The 27,445-nt window shown below is 53.6% G+C and overlaps 1 protein-coding gene across 5 annotated transcripts in view; it reads right to left on the bottom strand.

Moving 5' to 3' along the window:
- Positions 1-979: 979 nt before the first annotated feature.
- SEC31B (SEC31 homolog B, COPII coat complex component) overlaps positions 980-27,445 on the bottom strand; it is a 41,298-nt gene continuing 14,832 nt past the window's right edge. For 4 of the 5 annotated variants that reach the window (XM_030568465.1, XM_030568466.1, XM_030568468.1 and 1 more), the window contains 20 exons: positions 27,156-27,298; positions 26,813-26,912; positions 25,763-25,924; positions 23,545-23,697; positions 22,110-22,340; positions 20,246-20,320; positions 18,916-19,005; positions 18,270-18,378; positions 17,735-17,913; positions 15,627-15,753; positions 14,638-14,783; positions 13,343-13,516; positions 12,030-12,218; positions 10,487-10,709; positions 9,808-10,107; positions 5,797-5,852; positions 4,396-4,542; positions 3,932-4,048; positions 3,135-3,206; positions 980-2,533 (listed from right to left, as the gene is read on the bottom strand). In XM_030568465.1, the coding sequence (XP_030424325.1) occupies positions 2,354-2,533; positions 3,135-3,206; positions 3,932-4,048; positions 4,396-4,542; positions 5,797-5,852; positions 9,808-10,107; positions 10,487-10,709; positions 12,030-12,218; positions 13,343-13,516; positions 14,638-14,783; positions 15,627-15,753; positions 17,735-17,913; positions 18,270-18,378; positions 18,916-19,005; positions 20,246-20,320; positions 22,110-22,340; positions 23,545-23,697; positions 25,763-25,924; positions 26,813-26,912; positions 27,156-27,298 (2,973 nt within the window). In that variant the 3' untranslated portion in view covers positions 980-2,353. Of the gene's footprint in view, positions 2,534-3,134; positions 3,207-3,931; positions 4,049-4,395; positions 4,543-5,796; positions 5,853-8,585; positions 8,683-9,807; positions 10,108-10,486; positions 10,710-12,029; positions 12,219-13,342; positions 13,517-14,637; positions 14,784-15,626; positions 15,754-17,734; positions 17,914-18,269; positions 18,379-18,915; positions 19,006-20,245; positions 20,321-22,109; positions 22,341-23,544; positions 23,698-25,762; positions 25,925-26,812; positions 26,913-27,155; positions 27,299-27,445 lie in introns of all 5 variants that reach the window. The other variant, XM_030568469.1, reaches the window with a different exon arrangement.

Genomic DNA, 27,445 nt, shown 5'->3' with positions numbered 1-27,445 from the left:
GACGAGCTGCCCTGTCTGGGTGAACTGCAGCTTCTGTTGGCACCAGGACGGTGGAGCTTGGACTGAGGAGGGGCGGGGGGAGAGAGACGACTTGGGAGAGTAGCACCCATTTGCTGCCTGCCCGTCGGGCGTATTATTCTGCAGGGGGGCGGAAGCAGGAAAGGTAGCTGGTAAGTCTGACCCAGCACACAGTACAGCCAAGCTTTGGTTCCAGGGCTTGGTACCACTCAGGAAGGAGAGGCCAGTTTGTCATCATGACTCAAACTCAAAATACTGAGGGAAACTAAAACAGGCCTGTAAGGCGAGAGACTGGTGGGGAATCCACCCAATGGGGGAGTTATGCAGCATGAAAATAAGTGCCATGAAAGAGTCTGCCCCAGCACCCTTCTGCCCAAGTGCCCAGTGGATAAGCACTCCCCTGGGACACAGGAGCAGGGTTAAACCCTACTTTGTCTGATTTGGAGCAGGCACTTGAGCTTTGAGCCCACTGCACTGGAGACAATGGGCCAGATCTTCAGCTGGTGTGACCTGGTGCAGCCCCGCCAACTCCCATGAAGCAATGCTGAGGATCTCGGCCACAAGCTCAAAGCTTGCACAGTAATATACCTGGGGGTGCTCACTAGTGCAAAACCCCAAAGATCACCCTCTGCCCCAAAGCAGCCCAGGCCCCCCAGCCTGGTGAGGACAGATGGTTTAATACTGGAGGAGAGCACTCAGGGGACACGTGTTGTCTCTGTGCTACAGGCTGTAAGTGGTTTGTAACCAAGGCAGCCTGCGCTCCCAGCATGCTCGAAAAAACACTGAAGCACAAACCGTCAGGGGAAGCATCCACTTTGCAGCAGTGCCCCAAACCAACAGCCAGCTGCAGAGCCAGGCTCTGCCTTTCGCCCAAGCCCTGTTGAGAATGGCAGCTGCCCCAAAGGGACCTCTCTTCATAACCAAAGGGAGGGCGACCTAGAGGCAAGGAATGAGATGCCAATTTCACAAAAAGCAGCTTTATTGAGGCACTTTGTGCTGACAGAGCGAGGGAGAGGCACCCCCCCTCCTGAGGGTTCCGGCAGAGCAGGGGGTGCTCCGGATCCAACAGGCAGGAGGGAGAGGTTGTCCCTGTGCTGGATAGCAGGAGTGTCAAACAGCATGGAACGTCACAGGGCAAGGGGAGGGCATAACCAGTAGGGGGCTGGGCAGCACGAGAGCTACATATGCCCTGAAATACCCTCCGCCCTTCAAGCGCCAACCCCATGGCTCCATCACCGCTCTGGTTCACTAAAGCCAACGTCAGCTGAATGCCAAGCCAGGGCTCAGCACAGCCTCCGGCTCCGACAGCGCCATTTCCCACATCAAGTGCCCTCCCTTTGCTGTGCCAATGGACCTTGCAGGATGACGAGGATGTGTCCCAGACTTGGATGGGAGGGACCCACTGTGCCCCCAAGCTTTGGGGCCCTCCCCATGAAGGGTGAAGTGTTCAGAGCCGGCTAGGGGATTGGCACATCTCTCATGTGCTGAACTCCCCTAGCCAGCTCTGAAATCCAAGCCTAGGGGCTTTCACACAATACTGGCTGGCAGTAGGACAGGTGCTCGTGAGGCTGGGGGCCAGTCCGTGCAGATCTCAGAACAAATGCTGCATGTTGCGAGGTAGCCCAGAGAGAAGCCTAGCACTCCCCATGAGGAGTAGGGGAGCCAGAGAGCACAGGGGCCAGGATGCAGAAGGGTTTGGGTGTGGGGAGAGGCACTCAAGGGGCGCACTGGGGGAGGAGATGGAAAAGGGAGCCAGGTGCAGGGTGCCAAGGAGAAGGCAGTTGCAGAGCAGAGGCCAGCACCTACCCCTGCTGAACCGTTGGCCTAGAGGGCAAGAGGGCAGGGAGAAGGCTGAGGGAGTGAGGCTGAAGGAAGGTCCCTACAGATGTGTGCAGCATGGAGAGCTCAGCTCACAGCGAGGCTCTGCTGTAGCCAGGTGGTCTCCCCATCCCCAGAGGGGGGAACGGGGGTAGCCGAGGAGGCCCCTTGCTTTGCCCTTGTGCAGGTGCCTGCCACGCTGGACAGCCTCAGTTTGAAAAGCGGCTGAAGGGTCAGCCGGAAGGAGTGAGTCTCCTCTCATCTCTGCATGGGGCTCGGGTGGAGCAGACACACAGCTGGTCTGGGAGGATCTCAGTGCAGCCTAACCGGCAGTACTAACACTGACAAGCCGCGGGAAAGAGAGAGTCAGTCCCCGGTGGGGTCTCTGCAGGGGGGTGGGGATGGCCTGGCTCCCACATGCTGCTCGGGAGCTGGAGGGAGTCTGCAGCCCAGCGCTCGGATTCGCCATCCTGCTCGGTGTCCATGGCGACCGTGCCCCCCACCTCCACGCCAGGTGCTAGACATTCAGCTTGCTGGCGATGGTCATGAGGACTTTCAGGATGGGCATGAAGCCAGACACCTCACTGAAGCTGCTGCTGCCCACCACCTGGGTGTGGACCAGCAGGCCCTGCTGGTAGCTGCGGGCCTCTATGCAGCGAGCGATCTCATGCAGCCCCATCAGGATGTGAGGGGAGAGCTGTGGGAAAGAGCACAGACACCTCAGCCTCATGCTCTACCCTAAGCCCCCCATGCCAACTGTCTGACCTGCCCTCAGCCAAGCGCCAGCTGGGCACCTACAGCTGGGGCAGGCATTGCTCAGTGACAGGGCCTGAAGAATCATCCCCATCCCTCACCAAGACGCTTTGGACCCTCTCCCTGCTCTGGTCTGGTGGATCAAGCTCCCCAGTCCCAGCCTAAAGCCAAGTCTCTGCAGAGTCACCTGTCAGGGAGCTTCCTTCCTGCCCAACGAGAGAGAGGCCAGTGGCCTGACTGGTCAGTGGGTGTCTGACATACACACCATGAGTCTCTCCTGCTGCTGTAATGGCAGCACATTGCACCACGCCCCAGCCGCATGGGGCTCCTGCACCCCACATGGGCCAGAGTTGGCACCGCTGTGGGGGAGTTGGGGAAGAAGGGGAGCTCAGCCAGTTTCAGGGATGGAGTGAAGGAGTTAAAGGTCGCTGACCTCTAGAGGGCCACGCACAGAGCACAGCTCTTTGCAAAGGGGGCCCAAGGCATGTGCACGCAGAAGGGCGCTGGAGCCAGCGGAGGGGCAGGGGACAGGTTCGCACACTTACAGCCTGCTCCCGGAGCTTCTCATACAAGCACTCCAGCCGCTGTGCCGCGTCCTCCAGTTTCCTTTTGGTTTTCTGAAGTGAAGAGAAATCCTCAGCATGGGCTCTGCCGGGGGCAAACCTCCCATGCCACGGTGCTCCCACCTCCTCCCAGGGTGCTCTGCCAACTGCTGCACCCCTGGCTCAGCTTGAAACACTCAGGGCATGGACCGTAACAAGCACTGTCACAGCACCCCCTAGCTGTGCCCCATGGGGGAAACATCCCCTCATTGCACCTACCAACAATGCTATGCCTGTGATGACCCTGGCACATTCCACCCTCTCCAGAGATGCAACCCAGACTGCCGTACTGCAAGCCCTGCCCTGCCACCCTGTTCCACAGCACGCAGGCCACAGCAGCTGCTTGAGAAACAGTCTGGCGGGCCTGAAGGCAAGGCTGGACAGAGGCAGCCTCTGCTGGCTGCTCCCAGCAATATCCTGCCCTGGCCTCACTTCTCCCCGCAAGACCCTCCCCTTCTAGAGACCCATGGGGAGACAAACAAGGGGCTGTGTGGCAGAGGCCCAGCAGAGGCAGAAGTATCCGCTCTGCAGGAAAGGAGATGGGCATAGAAAGACTGCAGAGCAGGGCGGGAGGGAAGAGGAAATCCCCTGGAAAGAGAAGCAGCACCAGTGGACGGGGTGACGCAGCAAGAGAAGTCAGCGGCTGAGCTGGGACAAGACCCCACTCCTCCTGGCTCCCAGCCCTGTGCTTTAGCGATGAGATCAACTCGGGAGGAAAAGCAGCCGCAAAGGCGACTCACGGGGTCGGTGGCGACGGCACTGCAGCGCTGCACCAGCCCTTCGAAGGTGGTCTTCAGCCCCTGATGCTCCAGGGGCAGCTCCTTCCTCTCGATTCTCTCTGTGGGCATCTGGGGAAACTGACACCAAATGAAAATCAGCCAATGGCAGCGTGCTGACCCCAGGGCAGGTGAACGCCACACTCCCACAGCTCACTCCCCTGCCACTGTGGGGAACACATGGCTGCACATGCAGCTTGTTCCCTTAGAGCCTGCAGCCATCTGGGGTCCTCTTGACTTGCTTACACAGCACAGCTCACTCCCTCCTCCCCGAAAGTGGTCATTTCCTACAAGGCTCAGGGAGTGATCCTGGGGTCCTGGCCATGCTACGGTGGGGAAGAGGCAGATCCAAGCCCCAGTCCCACCAAACGATAGAGCTCTTACAAGCCTGAGAGGAGTCTGGGGTGGGAGTGATGCCCCTGGGTTACCTGCATGCTGCTTTCTTTGGGTGCTCCCGGAGGTGCCTGGCCAGGTTCCTGGGATCTGGGAATCTGAGGCAGCAGGGCCCGCGGCTCTGTAGGGAGGCTCATTACTGGCGCTGTGATTGGAGCTGGAGGGGTGAACTTCTCTGACAACTACCAAGGAACAGAAAACAGCAAAAGAGGACTTGGTGCTGCCACTGAATGACTTCAGAGAACCAGGGGGTTGCCTGCACTTTCCCAGGCCAAATTCATCATCTTTGCCAGCTGAAGAGCCTGGGAGTCTGCAGAGCAATCCTAAAGGTGGGCACAATATGCACCCCTCTCTAAACCTCGAGGGCCCTCAGAATGAGAGTAGGAGGTCCCCCAATGCCCAGCCAGTGACCAGGGCTGCAGGGAGAAACCCCTTGGGCTCTCTGAAATCATTCAATCAGACGGACGTGCCACAGCAGACACTGCTGCTCCCCAGAAAGCCGACTCAGCTCTGCCGCAGCACGCGTCATGAATGCTGAGATTAGTCACAGAGAGGGCCCAGCAGAACAAGCGTTGGGGAAAGTCCCAGGACCTGCGGGGGAGCGTCTCCTGCAAACACTTCACTTCACCCCACTCCGGGAAAGCCAGGGAGTCAGGACAGATTCGCTCCAACCAGGCTAGATCAAAAGGAGATGGCTTTAATGAGAGACTAATCCTGTTGTAGTGAGCACGGCCTGAAGCAGGTTTCCAGCCAAGCTGCCAGAAAGTGCCTACTGTGTGCTCAGCACAAAAGGGGGCGAACGGGAAGGGTGCCAGAGGGCTGCTTATTGCACCTGCCAGCAGGATGCAGCACTGGAAATAGTGTAGGAGCATTTCCTGCGAGGGAACTCGGCTCACAGATCCCCCTGAAGGAGTCACAGCAAGGGCCACTTGGCTGTGGAAGAGCTCCCAGCAACTCCAGCCCGAGGTCTCCCGCAGGAGGCAGTATAGCAGCACTCATGACTGGGAGCTCATGGTTACTCCAGCAGGAGGTGCTGTAGGGGCACAGCCAAGCACCAGGTTTAAATCTGGCTGTGCTAGCAGGTTTCTAGCCTGGCTGCTCTCCGAACCTTTCACCCCAGGTGCTGTGGCACAGTGGCAGAGGCCACAGCAGGGAGAGGCCAGCAGATAGGACGGTGTTTGAGGTGCCTAGGGAAATGCACACTGCAAAACACTCGTCCTGGGAAACCAAGCAAGGATGGCTGGCATCTTGGTGAAGGAACAATACGGGAAGCTGGGAGACCTGGGTCATTCACTGCATGACCTCAAGCAAGTCAACTCTGCCTCTGCTCCCCTTTTTGCCCAGTAGGGACAGCGATAGCGATGCAGCAGCGTGGGGAGGTAGTCTGGCAGATGCTCCCTGGAGGTAGGCTGGCAGATGCTTTGGCCAAGGCTTACCTTTTTTTTCTGAAGGCCTCCCCTGAGAGCAGAGGGATCGTTCCAAGATTCCTGACCTGTGGGGACGAAGAGCAAGACACAGGCGTGAGACTAGATGAGAACTCCAAGGTGGTGGGGCTCAATCTCTTCCTGCTCTGTAAGTGGAAGGGCCTGGACCTAGACCCACCTCCCCTTCCAACCCGCACTGTTTGGGTTGCTGAACATTTCATGAAAAGGCTTTGTGGTCAACTCTGGGGCCACAGGCCGCAATCTGAGATTCCCCGCTCCTCCCTGGAGGAGGCCCTTAATTCTGGCTTCAGGCACTGGGGCACATGTATGGGCTGCAGATCGTTTCTGTGCTATGTCTCATGCCACTGGCACAAGAAAAACACTTCAACTGTCTGCAGCTTCCAAATCTCTGCCCTGGCTGCAAACTTCTACCGGCGAGACCGAACCAACTCGTGGGCAGTGTTCAAGTGCTCCAAGGTCCAGAGCCAAGTTCTGGGCTTCCCATAAAACCAGAGCGTGGCCTGTGCAATACCAGGGACACAGCTCCATGCTACGGGCGACAGCGACAGGAACACCCCACAGGGCAGCTGGAGCACTGGCAGAAATGCAGGCAGGTGGGGGAGAGAGATTTTCCTTTTCTGACAGCAGGCTCAGGATCAGCCCTTGGGAAAGTTTATCCATTCCCACCTGCAAAGTCGATTTCACCTCAGTAGTACATTCCTGGGGCAGTCTCTTTTGATTAGTGATTGCAGAGCAGCTATCCCGAGGGGGGGCCTGAGCCTTGACTGGAGCCCTTCAGCATTCCAAGCCAAACAGGCCTCCTACTAAGAGAAGGGCTGGTGTAGGCACAGCCTCATTTTAAGGCGTGATATCCAAGGAGTCAGTGGAGTTAGAAATAAATGCCAGCTTAATACATCACCAATCCCTATCTGCTCACAGGAGGTGGCTCGTTAATCACTTGGGAAAGATGCAAAAGGTACTTAGAATACTTATGCAGCCATTCCTCCCGGCGGGTTTCAGGGATCACTCTCGGAGGAGTTCGGCTCAGTAGCTTAATTAAGTCTGCAATTATTTCTAGCTCTGGTGATTCCTAAGAGACCGTGTCTTAAAATGCTGCCATGCCCACAAGGACACTTGAGGCTAGCACAATCTGGCACTGCTCCAGGGCCTTAGACCAACCCGATTTTCAGCCCTTCCATGAACTCTGCTTTACCAAGCAGCCTTTTACTTCACTCCTGGCAACTTACAGTCAGCATCAGGCATAAACTCAGCAGACTAGTAACCACATCAGGGTTTTCTGGGTGCACCCTGACCACCTTGTCTCCTGCGGTCTTGGGAGGACTAACCCTGCCCAAGATGGTGGCCAGGGATTCTCCTTTGCCATGAGCAGCCCTCCCGCTGTTGCTGAGGTGCGCTGAGAGCAATGGAGATTTCTCAAACAACAGTCTGGCGCTCTCTAAATCTGGTTCAGCCACCTGTCACTAGCCTCACCAGCAGGAATCGCTGGGTGAAATGCTATAGCCGGCGTTACACAGTAGCTCAGGCAGGATGATCAGACTGAGGTTTTCGGGCCTTAAAATGGGAGGGGGGAGGCAATGGGGCACCAAACCCAGAAATCAGGAACATGCTCTCAGAAAAGCGTATTTGTATGTGATCTGTGTACAACCCAGCCCCATTAGCACCAACAGGAGCTAATCATCTGTGCTAAGACACGAGACCTTGCACACTTCATCCTCAGCCCAATTCCTGGGGCTTTCAGCCGGCGGGTCTCAAACGGCCCGACGCCAAGCTCAGTGTTCCTATTTGTGCGGAGCCCTAGGGCTGTTTGTGCCTCTGGCGCAGGGACAGTAGTGGGGACCCTTTGTTCCTGCAGTTCTGCTCTACATACTGTGCTGGCCACCACACAAAAGCCCAATGCCCAGGCAGGCAAAGCCTCACACTGCTAAGCTCCAGAGACTGGCCCACGGGATTCTGGGCACACAGCCCCATCTGTGCAGATGGCTCCTGCGGTCACTTAGCATTACCCCCACTAGGGATGACTGGACAAGACCCCCTCCCCACAGCAAGAGCCGCAAAGCAATGCCCAGGAATGCAGCAAGGACTGACAGCTCCACAGCAGATTCTACCTAGGAACAGCGGCAGGCCTGGGACTGGGACTTAGACCTGCCATAGCCCCCCAGCCCAGCCCTCACTACTGTCCGTCACTGGAGGGTGGGGTGCTCACAAGCAGCTTTAAACTGGCTTTTAAATTCCCCTGAAAAACCAACCCATCCCTGCCTCCCTGACAGCCCTGAGCTACCCTACCCATGGCAGGAACCTGCCTCCCCAGCATGCCTGGGAAGAGCCTCGGGGCAGCCTGACACGCATAGTGCTGGGCTGGAAGGAAGATGAGGGGTGAGCTACCACTGCTGGGGTGGTATCTGCTGTCAGCTGTGGAGGAGGAAGAGGAACTGCTCCCCAGCCCAGCTGACGCTAGGGTGGGTAAGTGAGAGCATTGCAAGGGTCATGCTCCAATCCCTCCAGGGCTGGGTGGGAAGCCGTAGAGGGGCTGGAGGCCAAGAGCCCCTCTTTACATTCCTGGGCTCCAATTGCATTAGGTCTGCAGCACCCTAGTTACAGCTGCACCTCCCTCAAACGCACACCGTGCACTCCCAGCTGGCCCCTCGGCGCAGCTTTCCAGTGCCCAGCCGCAATGCTGACACCTAGGTTCCTGCATGGCCACTGGCACAACTGCCCAGGTGTGTTAGCCAAATGCTGCACAGTGAGAGAGCACGCGCGTGTGCAATCTCATCACATCTCACTGGACGCAGTGGGACCACCTCCCCCCACTCAGAGGTAGGGGGTTGCTCTTCGTACTGCCCGTAGGATCTGGGTGGGGATCTAGCCAGGGGAAGACACCTGAAAAATCAAGGCAGGTTTTGGAATCAGAGTCACCATCAAGCTTCTAGTTCATCAGTAACATCTCAACAGCACCCAGTGACCATTTCTGATAGCTTGATCCATCCTGAGCTAAGGGGGTGAGAATCTAGCCTGTTCTCTTTCGGCTGAGGCTGGATGCCAGGTTAGGGGAACCCCTCCTTTGGCTGCAGGATGAATTTGGTTCCAAGGAGCAGTGCTGGATTGACAGCTCTTGGACACCACACTCCTGGCTCCAGCCCAACACGAGATATAGCCCAGGCACAAACACTGCAGCCTTCCCCTGGGCTCCAACAACATGCTGCAGTCATGTCCAGCAGGGACCACCTCTAGGATGGTCTCCAGGACCTTCATTGATCAGCCTCTCCTCTGAGGCTGCAACCCAGTGTGATGGTGTCATAGGCAATGCAAACATCTTTCCACCAGGGACTGGCCAAAGACCACCAGCTCTTTTTTCCTGGGCCAGCAGATGGCGATGACTTCAAATCAGTCTCCAGCTGGGCTGGATTCAAACCAGCAACCAGGTGGGGAATGGCTCCAGCACCAGAACCCATGAACAATGCTCACAAGGCCCAGGAGAGTCTGAAACAGGTGGAGAGCCCATTGGAAAAGGGGAGCGAGGGGCAGAAGCTGGAGAGCAGCAGAAGGAAGCATTTTATCCCACAGCCAGGTGAGCAAGGATCTCTTCCTTGGAGACAGAACCCATCACTCCCAGCACGTCTAAGGCACCCATCATCTTGATTAGCTAAGTAGGGATGCCAGTGATGACTCTTCACCAGTCTGAGCGTGAGTACGGAGTCTCCCCACAGAAATGTAGCTGCCACTGAAGCAGTGGCTCCCGGAGTGCACACTGGGACCCTGCCAGGCCAGCTCCTCCAAAGGTCGCTGGGAGCAGGATGGAAACGCGGAGGAGCCTGCCTGAGCCAGTCTTCTTAACAGTACTTCACCAGAACTGGGGGTCTCAGCACTCCAGCAACCCCAGTCCTAATGACATGAGTTCTCTTAGCCCATTCAGGGAGCTCCAGCTGCCAGCATCCTGGTATGACAGACCCTCATTACCAGATCCCATCTGGGTGGCACGGGCAAAGCCACCCAAACTAGACTCACCGGTGGGATGGGGAGGGATGCTAGGAGCTCCAGGGCCCCCCTGAGGGTAGCCCACAGCTGGGGGGCAGCTGAAAGGCACTGAAGGGAAAAGCGTAGGGGGATGCCTCGCTGTGGGGAGAAGACAGGCTGCAGGATGCTGTGCAGGGACGGATCCTGGAGGGAAGAAGGTTGATCCCGGTGGTTGAACGTCAGGGGGTGCAATGGGCCCAGGCTGTCCTGAAATAGGAGGCTGACTGGGAAAGGCAGCTGGTCCAGTGAGTCTGGCTCCTGATATGCTGAATGGCGGAGGCTGGGACAATGCTGAAACCAAGGAGAACAGCGTCAGCAGGCAGCCCCCTCCTACCAGGAGTGTGTTCCCCATGGCTCCCACCGCCCGCTTTGGCAAGCATCCTCCTCTCCCAAGCCATGCCCTGAGAAACATGCCCAGCCTTCCTCCCACATGCCGATCCTCAAGCCTCATCCCACCCTGCAGCTTACCGGGACCTCTCCCAAGGCTCACGACTAACTTGCAGTGAGGTCCATGGGATCGGCAGTGCATGGGGAACTCAGAGCAGCCTGCTTCCCAGCCAAGCTGCAAGCACTATGGCACATATGGAGCAGAGTCTGACGTGGGCCCAAAGTGCTCCCTGCCCTGATGGATGCAATGGCTTTATAGACTGCGTCTCTGGCACGTACTCACTTGGCCCTGGAACTGTAGCTGGTGCCAAGCCAGAGGCATACTGGCAGTAAGGGGGCCGGCCTCCTGCTCTGGAGTACATACTGGTAGAGGGGGCAGGGCGGGCCTGGGGAGGCGTGGCCTGGGGAGGAACCATGGGCACCGCTGGCACCGGCTGAGGCATGAAAAGTGAAGGCACTGAAGATTTAATTGACACTGGTGGGGTGAAGGATGGCTGGTACATGAGCTGTAATGAAAACACAAAACACTGCGGTGAGCCCCACCTGGCAGTCCTGCTCGAACAAGAGTTGCGGCCACTGTGGGCGCTGCCCCAGCTATTATGTGATCAGTGGCCAGCCACTAGCCTCCCCTGCCCAAAGAGGGCACACTGGAGACTCCAACAACAGCTGCCCGGCTCAGCCTGGTTGGGAAGCAGGCACCTGGCTTGGCTTCACCTGGCCAGTGCCATTTCTGCTGGCTCTGCCAGTGCAGGGCTTGGCTGCTTTCTTTCCCCATCAGAAGGGCCAGCTCTGCGATGGCACCCCATGCTCCTCCTTCGCTCTCTGTTAGCTCCCTGTCCGTCAGGCTGCGATCCTCTGGGAGAGGGACCAGAGTTAACCCCCTTAGCCATGGGCAGGGCCCTACAATCCCTGGGAGAGGGACCAGAGTAACCCCCTTAGCCACAGGCAGGGGCCTACGATCCCCCAGGAGAGAGACCAGAGTAACCCCCTTAGCCATGGGTGGGGCAGGGCCCTACGAGCCCCCAAGAGAGGGACCAGAGTAACCCCCTTAGCCATGGGTGGGGCCCTATGATTCCTTGGGATAGGGACCATAGTAACCCCATGAGCCACAGGCAGGGTGAGGCCCTACTCTGGTCCCTCTCCCATAGGCTCGTAACGCCCTTAGCCACAGGCAGGGGCCTATGATCCCCTGGGAGAAGGACCAGATTAACCCCACTAGCCATGGGCAGGGTGGGGTCTTATGAGCTCATGGGAGAGGGGCCAGCGTAACCCCTTTAGCCAGGGGCAGGGATGCTGATTTCCTTCCTTCAGGCTGGGCTCCTGCTGCGATCAGGTTCCTGTGGAAGGAGGTATTTTCAGTCCATGACAGGTGCACCCATCCTACTGAAAACACGAAAGAGCCAGCTGCAGCCCTCCACATCTTCAACACAGAGGTGCAGCCTGCAGGACCACAGGAAATGTGCCATCTCAGTCAGGAGGTCTGATGGGATCCAGATGGACCATTGTATGCTGGGTATGTCCTCCGTGCAGACCACACTCCACGAGGAAGAGGAGGGCGGGTGCACTGTAGAGACGAGTGGCTTGTTCTTTGGTTAACCGTGTGCCCCAGAAGTGGCGAGTGTTTCCCCAAACTCTCTTCAGCCCATCAGCACTAGGAAGAGCCCTGAATTCGTGTGGTTTGTACCATTGGAGCTGGTGTGCCCTATAGTCACCTGCGCCAAGCTGCCTGAGGGCAGCTACCATCCCATCAGCCTCCTTCAGCCATCTCCTTCCCTCTCCCCAGTGCTTCTCTGCTCTGGGCATGGGCACCAGGCTTTGAGACTTACCTTCTCTGGATGCCTGGGACTCGGTCTGCGGGCTGACCCTTCTGGAGCAGAGCTGCTCTTGGCTGCTGGCAATGGGTGGCTAACTGGCCCGACGTGCACAAGAGCATAGGGGAAAGGAGGCGGCTGCTGATCGCCCATGCTCTCCCCTTGAGCATGGAAGAGACGGTCTCGGAGCTGCTGGATCAGGAGCTGAAAAAATGAGACTTAATGAAGTGCTTCGGGAGCCACGGATGGAAGCCTCCCTAGGGTTATGAATAACTCCTTAGCCCACTAGGTGCAATACACTGGCAGTGGCATGAACCCTTTGTCAGTATGCAGCACCTCATAACCAATCCTGGGGGCCTAATGAGAGGCTGCAAGCTCCAGGGTCCAAGACACCACCCTGACCTCAATTGGGAGAGCTCTCTGAAGCCATGCCAAGGCTCCTCAACTTCCAGGGCTTTCTCCCACCTGAGGGTCCCCAATTTTTTCCATTCCTCCAAAGTGGATCACCAAACCCTCCCACCCAATGCCTGCCCCATCAGAGTGATGGCTGTTTGGTTAAGTGCTGCCAAGAACTGCAACGAGCAGCACGGAGATCCCCTCTCCTGCCTTGGCCTCCAAGGCCCCAGAGGAGACTTTTTGAAGCAGATGAAGCTCCCAAGGAGAAAAAACCATCCTAATGCGGGGCTGAAAGTGAGCTGGTACGGGCCAGTATGGTGTACCAGTAAGAACCTGCACTGGCCCGTACTCAGCCCACATTAAAGCTCTGCTGCGGCAGCACTTTAATGTCCCTGCCCCATTTGCCTTCCGCGTCGGCGGCCCTGCTGGTAGAATCCATACTGGTAGGGCCACCGCCAGGAGAGGCAAAAGGGGCAGAGACGTTAAAGCGCTGCCGTGGCAAAGGACACTGCAGCGCTTTAACATCCCTGTCCCTTTTGCTCCCCCTTGGCCACTAATGGGTGGGGTGGGGCAAAGGGAGTAGCTGCCTTGGGGTCGGCAATTTAAAAGGGCCTGGGGCTCTGGATGCCACTGCCCCGAGCCCTTTAAATAGCCATGAGAGCCCCAGGTGGCGTGGGGCAGGTGGCCTGGAAGGGCTGTCTGGGGGATGCTGATCCCAGCCCCGCCCTTTCCACCCGAGGCTCCGCCCCTTCCAGGGGCCAGAGCCAGCCACAGCCCTGTACCTGTAAGTGTCCTCAGTTACTTTCACCCTTGCCCCAAGGGAAAGATCGCACCTTCATCATAATCTACAGCTTCCTGTTTCATGCTGGCTCTCTACACCACAACTTCCAAGTCTCTCCAGCACCTTCTCTGCCTATCTATTTTTCATTTACCTCATCAGAGCTGCGGGGTAGATAGCTCATTGCCGCCGCCAAACACCCCTGCGATGCCAAGAGGCTGGCATATTGGGTGACCCGCTCTGCCAAGACAGGGCCCAAAGCTGGCCCTGCGGAGCCTCGGAGCATCTCAATGGACCTGCTCAGCACCATCACTTTCTCCACCAGGTCCTGACAGGGTGGGATGAAGACAACACATGCTGTAAGTTCTCCATTGAGCATGAGCCTTGCTGTACTATCCATCTCATTCGGACACACACTGTGAGGTGGTGTAGGGCCAGAAGGCAGCCCAAGGGAGAGAAGAAAGGTCTCATTGAACAGTCCCCGAACAGGAATGAATTTCATTCAGCACCACCTATTTCAGAGCCAGGAACACAAGAGCAGCAGCACTGCTGGGGTGTGAGATCTGGGATGGGAAACTGACCGGGCTAGTTTCCTGGTAAGGAACCAAACAGCACCTGCCAGCATCTCTTTAATGGGTTTTCCTCAGGGAGCCTCCATGAGACAGAAAATCCCACCTTGGGAGGGAAAGGGTTAAACATTGTCCTGAGAAGGGCTCTCCAGGGCTACAGGACACAGCAGCAGAGCTAGCTATGGTGATTATCAGCTGGCCCTTCCTGGGTCGTGAAGGGGTGTCCCTGGCTCCCAGTTCAGGAGTGGAAAAGGCCATCTCTGAACAGAACCAGACGAGGCACTGAAGACATATACCCCATTACCCTATTTCTTGGGCACAGGGCAACAGGGCTGAGGGCCTCTGTGGCAGAGGGGTGTCCGGGGATGACTCACTGGATGGCCCAAAGACACTGAGGGTTGCCCAGGTAGGAAGGACAGTCTAGTGGACAGGGGTACTGGGCTGGGACTCGGGAGACTGGGTTCCTTTCCAGCTCAGTCACAGACGTCCAGTTCCCCCAGCCCCGGGAAACGGGGAAAGCACGGCCCTACCTCTCAGGGGGTTGAGAGGATGATACGCAGAGGTGATCAGAGACCATGCTGGTAAGTGACATCTATGTTCCTAGACAGACAGATCAGCACCACGCCCTGCCCATTGCACAGCAGCCCATCCTGCTGCTGAGCACATGCTGATCCAAGCCCTCTCACGTAACAGACAACTCCTTGCAAATTAACACAAGGCTCCTTTAGCCAGAATCTAGGCTAGGAGGAGACCCAACTACTACAGCTGGAAGTTGCAGGACTGGAGAAGCTGGAGCTCAGGCTCCAATCTGTGTCTTTTGGGAGCCTGCAGACAGATACTAGACTATAGAGGTTTCATGCCCACACCAAAGCACCTGTACCTGCAGAGCTAGGGGCGATGAGGTCTCGTGGTTTTTTACCCAGCATTTCGCCAACCTCTCCACATTGCCGGATGAGATGTAACATAGGCAAGCTTCACTGGACAGCACCCCCTTGCCTTCTGACTCCAGACGGGCCCCCAGCATATCTAAAGGGAGGAGGAAAAGGGGCAGTTTCCACTTATTTGCTCCCATCTGGCCAACTCCTTCTCCCGCTGCCCAGCTCTCAGAAATCGTGCTATAGCTTTGCACACTGGCAACTTAGGAGCCACATAGTGCACAGGCTGGTGTCACCAATGAATCCATAGCCAAGAGCCTGGCTAAAGCTAAATAGGGAAGGAAACAATACAGCAAACCCCTGTCATTCAGCTACTGTTCACCAGCTGGTTCCCAGCTAATGGCCTCCAGAGCTTTTATACCCCCGATTGCTAGCTCATTCCTGGCCAGCCACATTTCCCACAAGGGCCAGCCCAGTCCTAGCCCTAAACAGGCTCTAAGAGGAAAACTACTGAGCCCTCACCAAGTGGCTCTCAGCCCGTTCCCAGGCTTGCAAGTGCGTGAGGACTGCAAACAGTAGGAAGAACCACTTGCAGGTGGGGTGCACCCTCCTGCCTTCCCTCTCCCCAGGAGCTCTGGCCCCTTCCCAGATGAGCCTTGTCCATATACCACCTTTCTCAGGGCCTAGGCCCAGGCAGCAGTAGAAGTCACTGCCCTCTCTGCCCATAGCTCTTCCCAAGCCATGGATGCAAACTGAAGGAGATATTGGCACATCCTTTTCCCATACCATGAGACTCTGCCCTGCCTTACCGTTCATATAGCCCACTTCCACTGATTCTGTTCCTCCTGCCTTAGCCCACAGATGGGTCACGCTCTCATTTGTCTTGTCTGGGATGCCCTTAGCCCACTTTGGAAGTATTTCCTCCCAAGATCCATCCACTTCTCTCTGTAGACAGCGCGGAGGCACTCTGCACCAAATGAAGCGCCCCACCTACCACAGAGCTGGGCATATTCCTCCTGCTTGGAGTACGTTAACAAGATGGCCAGTGCCTCCTTCCAGCTCTGCAGGTCACACGTGCAGATTACATCTCGCCAGTTCTGCTGCACGATGGAGGAAAGAAGCTGCAGGAGAAGCAAACGGTCCATCAGCCCACAGGTTCGAACCTCAGCTGCAGCTATGGAGGTCCATACCAGCTCACACAGAGATCTACCTTGCACTTGGGTTAACAGTGTGACCCTGGGAGAACCCTTAGTGCCGCCTGGCAGAGGGCCCCCCATACTGTAACTCACATCAGGCCTGACATACTCATTCCCTCAACACACTGCTGTCAGAATATGTACCTCAAAGGTGTCTGGTAAGGTATCGTATGTAAACTGGTGACAAGCTGGTCCTGAAAAATCATTGTGATGTATGTGTGCTTAAAATGTGTTCAGCCTGCCCTAGACAGAGGAATGTGCCTTTACCTGTCTGACCAGTTTGGCTCCAGGCAGAGTACAATGAAAGTACATTTACATAGAAGGCAAACAAAGCCATCAGGCTAAACAAGCTGGGGAGAAGACTCCTTAACGATCATGACTGGGACGGAGCCTGCACCCCAGCAAGCCTTCCTGGCTCCTGAGGCAGAGACAATGGACTCTGAGAGCAAAAAGAACTTTTAGTTACCCATTACTTAGGAACAGCACTGTCTGATTCAGTGAATGTTGGGTCCAGAGGGCTAGAGATGCTGGTAACTTGAGGTGAGCAAAGACTTGTCTACACGTAAAACGCTGCAGCAGTGCGGCTGCGCCACTGCAGTGAATCAATGAAGACACTACATACGTCAATAGGAGGGGGTCTTCTGTCAACATGGTACTCCACCAGCCTGAGAGGCGGGAGCTAGGGTGACGGGAGAATTCTCTCATTGACCTAGCACACACTACACTGATGGTTAGGTTGGCTTAACTACACTATTCAGGGGTGTGGATTTTTCATACCCCCAAGCAATGCAGTTCTACCAACCTAACTTCCTAGTGTAGACCAGGCCTAAGAAAACTGCTTAGACAAAGATTGTAACTTGCTAAGATTAAATTTTAGTCATAAAACTAGAATAACTTTCTTAAAGAACCAGGATTTAAGTGATACTAAACCAGAAAAAGAGACAGGCCTGGGTACAAACAAAACACAGCATACTTGCTAAGCTAACAGGCTGGTGTGTCTCTGTCTCTTTGGAGGCAACAAACATAATACCAGCTGTGAGTGCCCAAAGAGAGGGACTGGATACGGCAGACACACATCTCTGGGGAACTCGGGCGCTGGGTTCACTGACTGTTTCCTGCAAGGTAAGGTTTAGATGGGCAGAGTCTTGACGAGCGTGCTGGCCAGGCAGCCAGGGAAGCATCGCACAGCTTCGTAGCAGCAGAGCCTTCACTCTTGCTGTGGCAGAGCGGTAACACAGTGGATCTCAGCTCTAGGTGGTCTGAGCAAGACATCACACAGAGTCACATTCGCATGCAGTGTCCATATCACAGCTGCTCACATGCGGCTGGAATGATACAGAATTTGCCCCCATGGTCCACCACTGTTTCTCCAGTGGTAACTGGCACTTAGTGCTTCCAAAGGTGAAAACTCACCCATGCCCCTGTCTAGTAATGCAATGCTGTAGACAGAGGAGGAAAATTCTTTCCTGGTTCTTACAATGGTCAGTTTATGCCATGCAGCATGGGATTCAACCAGCTCTGTAGCTGCATAAGAGAAGTGTCATTAAGGCTCAGGTAATGTCGAAGGGTTTCTTAAAGGGTTGGATAATTTAAACTGCAACCTGCAGAGGATACCAGAAGCTGGACACAAGCTGGATACAGAGAAGGGCGGAAATCCTGGCTCTGCAGGCAGATCACTTCTTGGATGATAGCAAGTTTTATAAAGGTACCATGAGCACAAAGCTGGAAATTAGATGGACAGAGCCCTCAGTTCAGCATTTCACCCAGCCAATGCACTCTCAAGGGCATTCACAGCCACCCGCGTATACGGAGGCAAGCACACCTTCCTCAGCCCCATCCACCTCAGTTTGTTCTCTTCTGCCCCGCACCACCTTTCCTGCCTGGATATACACTGCTGGGCACTCACCTGAGAAATCTTAGTTTTCCGTTTGGCAAAGTACTGCATCTGGGTCTCCCGCAGGAGTGTCTCCCCCCCGGCGATAGCCAGTATGATGGCATCAGCAAAACGGTCAGCCCTCATGCACAGCTCCACAGCGCCGGCAAAGTTCCCCACCAGAAGTGCCTGGCTGATCAGCCCATCTGTGTCTGGAGAGGGGGAAAGGAACACACAGCACTATGGTGAGCAACTGAACAGTTCATCCAGGGGCCACCCACCACCCTGGCTGCAATGAACCGTGGACACTAGTGAAAAGGCAGCTTTGCAACAACAGCAATCCATCTCCAGGCCTTTAACTCCAGAAACTACGTGTGCTGAAAGTGGATTCTGATCCAGTATTAGGGCTTCTGTCCTCTATGGGCCTTCCACTGCACGTGCACTGGTCAATGCCAATGGCACGGAGAGGGGACGTGGGATGAGGTACACTGCAGAGTGCGTCACCAGGCCAGGCTGTATCACTTCATAGGGCAGCGGCTCTCTCCACATAATGCTGTCCATGCAATACCTGCAGTGACCGGGATCTCCAATGTGCTCATGTCCTGAGGGACGAGGTGGTCACAGAACCCTGACAAGGAGGAAGCAGTACCCACTTCGGTCATGGAGTGTCTTGAGCCCTGTGCAAAGAGAGCAGGGAGAGTGTACATTGACGTGAGCCACACCCAGAAGAACAAGCCTGACCAAGACAGTTTCAATGGATTACAGAGCTGGTGAGGGTGGTTTGTTCTACCTGGCTGGGAGTTTCTTCCTATAGCTGATTTCAGCATGGACGCTCACAGGCCGCCTCCTTCATATCTCCTGCCATTGCACTATCAGTAGTGCAGCTCCACCAGTGTAGCAATGACAGGAGTGCCAGTCTGCCCCAGAAGGTGCCAAGAGGACACCCTGAGACCGTGCCATGGAGCTAAGTTAGGGTTAAGGTTAACCCTCGCACTCAAGAACTGAGTGCTGCTCGAACAAGGCTTGCTGTAGCGTCATCAACAGCCTGCATGTCACCATCCCTTGCAGTGACTACCTAGCCCATCCAGTTTGCCTTCCTGCATAACTCAGTCCACAGATCCTCGCCCAGGGAGTCCTGCACTGAGCCCCAGAAATTGTTCATTTCACTCCCTGATACCCACTTCTCAGTGACCAGTGAGGAGTCCAGGGCCTACCTGAGGAGGTGACTGTGCAGTCTGAGTCAAGCCATCTGCCTCAGGAAAGTGCTGCTTCTCTGGGATACCGTTCCCCAAACAGGACGTGATCTGTGAAGAAATGGAGTCGTGGAGTCAAGCCTCTGTCACAAAGCTGAACGTGTGGGCAGCAGAAAGGCCAAGTCGCCCGGAGCCACAAATGACTCTATTGGCTTCCCCAAGAACTTTAAGAGCCGGTTCAAAATCACACTCTGTATTTAACCACCCCATCCTGCATCAGAGGCACCACCTCTCCTGGCCCCCCTTGCTACTCAGCTCGTACAGACTCTCTGCCCCTTGCCATAACACTGCCCTCACTGGTGCAAGATCCGTCTCCTTTGCAGCTCTGCCAGTGTCATCTGAAGCAGTATTCCAGTAACTTTACCACCTCATCCACTTTCCACACCTCACCCAGATCTCCCTCTACTCTCTGAGTATTAGGAGGGGAGTTAATAACATGTGGTGCTTGCAGAGACAGTTTGGACAAAACTGAATTGCCGTGATGCATCAGTTAAAGCGGCAGCAGAATTTTCCTTTTAATGGGACCTCTGTGCTGAACTCCTGAAATTTCCAGAGGCTCCTTGTACACTCCCTCAGAGTCACCTGCTTTGGGACTCATTCATGAGATGAGTGAAGGTTTGAGTTAGGAGCTGGCATCTTGTAAAGCTATCCTGGGTAGGGCAGAAGCCTAGTGATTAGGAGAGATTAGAAGAGAGAGGAGGAACACTCCGATTCCACCCTCCCTGTTGCTCCCACGCAGCAGCTCAGTAGATTAAATGTATTAACCTTTCACCTCTGGAGACCAGAATTCAAGTCTCAGCTTAGATCACAAGTGACGGTCTCATGATAGCTCTCATTTGCGCATTGCAGAACCGCCAGACAATTAGCCAGCATCCGACCTAGGCAGAGCCTGCCAGAGAATCCTGCAGGCCACATCCAGACATGCTGGAGGAGCTGCCCAGGTAAGATGAAAGTCAGGATCAAGGTGCATTAGGAGAGCAGAAGAGAGGGATTGAAGCCTGAACTATGCCCCGCCCTAGCCAGCACATTATAGCATTGTCATAAATGAAGCAAATCAAGCATGCACTTTCTAAGTCCACAGGACCAGTCCTAGTTCAGGTGCAAAGATGTTCAAGCTACACCTCCAAGTGAAACCTTATGGGAGAAATTGCTTATAAAATACATAGTGCGGCAGATACCTCTTTCCTGCACTCCCTGAATCTGTTCTTCACTCGTCCCCTAATTCACCTGCCACTGCCCTAAAAGGACCCTCTATTAAATAAAGACATTGCTTAGCAAGAAGGCCACTTACCTTCTTCTGCAGCTCCTCTTTACTATAGCCCAGCAGCTTCAGGAGTTTAGTCCTGGATTCTGGCTCCATGTTCACCTGGGCCCCAAAGGGAATCGGAGACAAAGGGGTGTGTAAAACCAGGCGTCTGCACAGAGACAACACCCAGCTGCCGAGTATAGTGCAAAGCGTAGTGCTCAGTTTATACATTAGCACCAGGGGACCCTGGGTGCTCCCTGGGACCTGGAATAAGCTGCCCTTTGGAAGATGAAGGCTGAGACTTTGCTAGCCTCATCTACCCCAGCAACGCAATAAAACCTGGTTATCGCATTCTGTCAAATACATTGTGTGCAGACACTGATTAACTAACCGGGGTGCTGTTTGCTTTAAACACACTACACTACACTTGCTTTAGCCATCTACGCTACGGTGACGATCCCCACACTACAGGATCACTCCTGTAAGCTGCAGTGCTTTGGAATGGTACTTGAAAGTACTGCGGTTATGTGAGAAGAGATGCCTATAGCACTCGTCAGGCAGCACAGTCCAGTGAACAGAGCACTGGGCTGGACTGGGAGTCAGGAGATCTGTGTCACTATGTGACCTTGGGCAAATCACGTCTCTCTGTGCCTCAGTTTCTCCAACTGTAAAATGGGACATCTGTAAAGCTCTCGGAGATCTAGGCACGGAGAATTCTGTATAAGCACTAAGTATTATCACTACTCACAGGCGTGTGTTACCGATTTCCTCTCTCAACACAGCCTGCTTGCGATCCACAGGCCACAGTTTGAGAAGGCAGCACTGTCTACTAGAGAGAAAACTGGACTGGACCAGTGAATGGAGCAGGCTGCTATCTCCAATTGTAGTCTGTGGCTGACAGTGGTACATGGAACACAGAGTCATTTCGGTCCCAATGGCTAAGATGTTGGGTGGGATTTGAAGGTGATCGCCCAATGAAAGAAGGGGCTAAATCAAGCAGTTTACTCAGGGCCAGATTCCCACATGTTTACTTGTGTGGAGTAGGACCTTACTCCTCCAGCCAGCCTCATTTAAGTCAATGGGACTACTTGTGGAGTAAGGTGCTGCTGCATTTGAGGTAGGGGATCAGATTGCAGCCCTCAGCCCATCTGAAGTCAAAGCTCCCAGTGATGTTGTCGGGAGTTCTGACCGAGTGCGGACAGAGGATTTAGCCCAACTATGTCCAAGCTAGACAGAAGCTGATCTAGTTCTTGCAGGCCCTGGCTGGAAGGCGAAGCACTCTTGGTGACAGCATCTCTCTTTGGCTGTATTTGGAGGGAACAGAAAGGTTCCCTGGGCCTTAGTTAAACACAGGCAGGATCTCAAAATGATGCGCCTTAAGGACCTCAGAGTCTGCCATGAAAGATAGAGGCAAAGCGCTCAATCACCTTCTGGATGGTCTACACGGTAACGGGGTTGAGGGAGGGAGCAAACAATCCTGCTGACATCACACCTGCCTCAACCCTTCCAGGCTGATCTCAGCCCATTAGGGCTTTTGCCTGGGGAACAAGGGAGTGCGCTCCACTGAGATCACTACAGGCCTGGAGGAGGCCAAGTGTCTGCCCGACACTGCTGTGTACAGTATCCTTACTGAGAGCCAACAGTCTGATGCTAACACTGTACCTACGAAAAGGAGAGCTGGCCCCCCAGCCATCTGCATTTAGCCTTTAACCAAGGCTTTCTCCAAGCGGGTGGTTATGGGGTGAGTTTATGGCTTAATTCCCAGTCAGTTTGTTCTGTTTATTGCTGTCCCTTGAAGAGCTGGAGATACATGAGGCCAGGGACAAGTGTGATAAGCACATGCAAAACCCATGCCAGGAATGCAGAGGCATTGAAATGAGGTCTCTCGCCTTCACCAGGCCTGTCCTACCTTCAGGAAGTTCCAGAGGTTCTCTTCAAACTGCAGCTGGGCTGCCTGGATCTTGCTCTGGCAATAGTCCAGGAGGTTTCCCGACTGCAGGGCCATCTGCAGCTCTCTGGATCGGGCCAGGAACTCTGTCTCAGTAATGACTTGACTGATGAACACCTGGCGTGGGGCAACCTGCTGCATTTGTTGTGCTGGGGCCTTGGTGAGGCCAAAAGTGATTAATTTCCCCCCAAACTGAGAAGGAGAGAGGGAAAAAGTAAGTGTCCATATACGTGAAGGTAAAAACCAACACATACAGCTCTCGGGAGCTGGAGAGGCCTCAGCAGACACCAATGGCCCTGAACAGGGCAATCACGAGGAACCCAGGCAGACCACAGCTGCACACACACAGATGCTGCTGTCTTCTGCAGGGATCAAACCCAGGACCTGCAGCATCAGAACCACAATCCTCAGTGACACCCATGGTCTGTGTGTGTGTTTGTGCAGTCATACATAGCTCACTGCAAACATCAACAGCACAGATGGCTGGATGCTGTTTGGAATGACTCTTCTCTGCAACAGAGGGGCCAACTGCAACAGAGATCATCAAACTAATGGAGTACACTGGAGCCTTTATTTATTGAATTTAGTAATTTTGTATTAGGCTATGGTGGGTTCATCTCCTGTTGCTACAGTTTCAAGCGTAACAGAGTGAAAATCACAGCTGGTGTTTTTCTCAAATATGGAGACTCTAGGAGCACACAAAGTCCAAAGACAGTGACCACAGACACAATGACCATACTGGCATAGGGTTATTCCTAGGTCACCCACTCATATCAAGCGTTCTTAAGCCTATGGGCTAGTAACGTACATCTATTTAGCATATATTGATTATAGATGAAATAGCATATGAACTGACCGAAACAGCACATAATACAATGCTATATGGATGACAGAAGGAACTAACTGGCTACAATACTACTCTGAAATGGCACGTGCCAGGGCAGGGGATAAGAAAGCAGGGCAGCAGCACAATCTGGGAGAAAAGCAGGGTGGCAGAAGAGGAGAGGGAGAGAATAAGGATATGAGGGAGAAGAGGGAAAGGAGAAAGACAGACTGGGAGAAAAGGCACGAGAGAACAGACCTTGCCTACAAGGGAAGCACTTCTGAGACTGGGCTAGTTTCATAACGATCCAATGGGAAGGACATGGGAGTCAAACAGCAGCTCCCTTCCTTCAGAGCAAGCCCTCAACACTGCTATAGGGACAGATGTTGTTGGCAAGGCCTCTGAACAACACAGCAAAGGATTCCCTGCCAGCGGAGCCACATAGCCCTCTATCAAAGCTGACAGCACCATGAAAACCACAACAGTCTCCAAATGGGAACCAGATCCCCTCTGAGCCCCTCATGGAGGCCATAACCACTCTCCTTTCCAGGCAAGGATGCTCCGCACACTTACTGCAAACGAGACTCCCACTGGCCTGCGAAACCACTTGGGGGGCTTTTTCAGTGGAGGGATCAAGGTGGTTTGAGCCACCTGCTCTGGCACCTGAAGAGGAGGAAGGGTCTGTCCTGTGCCGAAGGGGTCCAGGTTGTTAAAGGAGGAGGAGATCTGAGATCAGAAAAAGGAAATTAAAAAAAGTTAAATTTCACTCTCCAGGCAATAAGATCATTCAGCCTAGTTCAGTTGTTAGTTACCCTCAGTGGTGAAGGAACAGGACATTAGTATGTTCCTGGGGCAGTGCCACCATATCCTTATGAGAGACATAGCATACCTGGGATACAGACCTTATACAAACCTTAATTAGTTTTAGTTCTTAAATGAGTTTCATCTTGAGAAGTTACTTCTCTCTATTAACATGAAGAATTCCAAAGGGAAGCTGTTTGCCCCACCACCCCACTCCTAAATAAAAAGATTACTGAATGTCATTGTCTCCCACAAGCCAGGCAAACAACTGGTCATAACTTGTCTGACTTGTTTTTAATTTTGCTGATGGGGGACTGTTGAGTGGCTGTTTGTTGCGAGGGTCTTTTAAACTAGTTATTTTTATAGGATTTTGTGTTCAGCCTTCTGTGAACTGGCACTGTAACCCTATCTCAAGGCATTTTCACCCAGACAACACCGTGGTAGCTTCCTCAAAAGTGTTCTGAGCCATATTTTTAAGATATTTCTGGGCGATCACACACATGCAGCCCTTGTGGCATGCAAACATTAACAATTTTTTTTAATTGCTGACTTAAGCAGGTTGTTCCCCAGAACTGATGTTCGCCATGCAGGACCCAACTTGAACCTAACAGGACCAAATTGCATGACTCCAAGATAGGCCTCACACCGGATTTGTCTGAAGACCCTGGAGGGAAGCAGGGAAGCCAGAGTGAGCAAAGGTGACAAATAATAAGAACCCAGGGTAAGGCTGAGAAGCCTCACTTTTTAGGTCAACAAGGCAGCTGAGGGAAGACTGCTCTTCCAGAACCCCAAAACTGATCACCACAGGGGGAGGCAGTCATCACACCACCACACAGACTATGCCGACCCTGGACCAGTCTCCCTACACCCAGAAAAAGCTTGCTGATGAGCAGCACTAGGCCAGCCACGGGACCAGTTAACTCCTTGACTGGAGTTCTAGCTCTTACCTCAGAACAGTCCAGAACACCACGAGAGGTGAGGAGTCTGTGACCTGCCTGTTACTTTATTTGCCCTTTTTCTATTTTTGCCTTTTGTTTGTATTAAGTGGAAGACATCCCAGATTGTTATATTCTCTAATATTAGTGTGGCTGGTTGCACATTTATGTGTATATGCACCCGTGACGTTTACACAGGGAAAGTGCCAGAAAGTTCACTGGGTTTAAGCAACTCTAAACAGCATCATAAAGATACTCATTAAAGCATGTCCTGTCTTTTGAGTCCTAAGAAACTCCAAGCTGTCTGACAAACAAGAGTTGACAAACTTTGGCTTATCAGAATATTCTGCTAAGGCCTGTATTGTAATATTTCTGTTGGGGGAAGGGAGAATTGAAATCTAAGAAGGAACCTTTGTAATTGGCTTAGAGGCTGTGTTCCTGACATTAGTTGACAATTTGGTTTTAATATCAAAATATTTAACCTGCTCCAAGCTATAGATTAGAACAGCTTGGGTAAAATTCTTTAGTCGGGGTTTAGAACCAAATGGACAGCTACCTCCCTAGATCCCTTCTCAGCAGTTATAAGGATTGATTATTTGTTGTATTGATCTGATTTAACTAATTTTAGCATTTAATTCCAATTCAATACACACTACCTTGGCGATTTGAACACTGTATAATCTTAGTTGTAGTTTGGTTTAGTAGTAGCTTACCTTTAGTGATACATTTACTTAATTTTATTTTTAACAGCTTTCATAAAATTGATAAAAAGATGCTGATCGACAGAAATCTGACTCAGTAACGTGCGTCCAGAATCCTTGAGGCTCTGGCTGGATGTTACCCAGCCAACCTAAAGCCAGACCACTTCCCCACAATTAATCCTTGGTTTTCACAAACACCATGTGGACCTGAGGCCAACCCACACCCCTGTACCCGGTGTGCTCACTGCAGCATCTGTGTACACGGTGAAACAACACTCTACCTTCCAGTGCCCCCTGAACCCAAGCACCAACTGCCACGCTATCACGCCTGTTCTCTGTTTCATGGGACTCTACCTTGTCAGCCTGAGTCTTCTGCTGAGCTGCTAGGCTCCCACCCATAACAGAATAAACGTTGATCCACCCATCGAAAGAGGCAGCGGAGAAGACTGATGGATTCCGAGGGCACCACTGGACATCAAAGCACCACTGGCTCTGAGTGGGCAGCTCATAAACCACCTAACATGGATGGGGAAGAGGCAGAATGTTATAAGGAACAGTCACTTGTTTTCCCCCCAAGCCACTTACGCATGGCAGGTCTACCACACTTTCCTGGCATCTCACCATGCATAATGCACCCCGATCATGATCGCTTCCTGGCAGCCCACCAGCTAGGACACACTGCAGCTGCAATATTTCAAAATAACTAGCACCAACACCAGGAGGCCCCAGAGAGCTGCAGTGCATAAGAGCAGAAGGGTTTGGACTGCAGAGTGAAATTGATTTGGAATGTATAACCCTAGTCAGTTTCATGCTGTTTTCAAAGGCTATGACTAGCCTTGGGGTAGCATGCATCCTGCAGGTACCACACCACAAAGGAAGCCTCCAGTAGCAGGGGGAGGCTCCAGCAGCAGGGAAGCAGAGGGACATTATGCTGCAAAACCAGTGCAGATGTGGGAGGCATGCCTTGGGTACACAGAGAGCCCATACAGGGTATAACACCTAGGGGTACAGGTATAGGGCATTCTACTCTACTAGTCTAAGCCGCACCTCTCCATCCACACTGCTATTTTTACTCATGCTAGCTGGGTGTGCAAGCGTCTGTACGCTACACACCACCACAAGTGTAGATGTACTTAAAGTGCTTCTGCCCCCAGCACTCTAATATAGTAGCACCTGCTGTCAAGGGAAGAGAAACAGCGACAAAAAGGGAGAAACAAACCAACAAAAGAAAAGTCCTGGGGTAGGCTGCACAGAGCGCGCTCTCGCTCTCTCCAGAGAGTGGGCGTCGGAATGGTGTGGAGAAAGCCCCGAAGTGGCACAACAGGTTAAATTACACACACTTGGCCAATACATACCAGGCAGGAAGTGTGTACTTACTGCCGGAGAATCAAACCTGTCACGCACCTCACCAATGCAGGGGTTCCAGCACAAGATCCGGTTGTCTTTGGCACTACTGAGAAGGAGCCCAGGGTCAGCCTGGCACCAAGAGATAGACAGGACTCCCCTGAAATAGACCAGACATAACACAGTCACTCCATGAAAGCAAGAAGGTCCCACTCCCTATTCCAGTCACACTGTAGCAGCTTATGTGGACACTTTACCACAGCATAGCAGCCTAGATCACTTCTCTGCCTCAGTCAGACTAGAATGAAACTCAAACATCTCTGCTCCTCAGTTCAAAAGCCAGATAGCCTGACCCTGAAAGATGGGAATCCTCCAAGATGCAGAGCAACAGCCTGGCTCCTACCTCGTGTGCCCCTCCAGCTGGCTCAAAGGAGAGGTGGCAAAGCGTAGGTCCCATATCTGGATCACCGGCATGCGATCGTCCTCAGAGGAAAGGACCAGCTGGGTAGCAACTTCTGGGTGCCAGGCCATTCCTGAGCAATGCATCTGGAGACACAACAGCACAGGCTGACAACACTGCAGAGCTGACTGGCAACAAAGGAAGGCCTGGTTTATACTAATCAGTTAGGTCAACGTAAGACAGCTCACCTGGATCTAATTACATCAGTGTCCACACTACAGCCTTGTTCCGCC

The sequence above is a fragment of the Gopherus evgoodei genome, chromosome 7, assembly GCF_007399415.2.
Source record: "Gopherus evgoodei ecotype Sinaloan lineage chromosome 7, rGopEvg1_v1.p, whole genome shotgun sequence".
Classification (NCBI taxonomy): domain Eukaryota; kingdom Metazoa; phylum Chordata; order Testudines; family Testudinidae; genus Gopherus; species Gopherus evgoodei.
The sequence above is the reverse complement of the archived record's forward strand: the minus strand, read 5'-3'. Positions and strand labels throughout refer to the sequence as shown.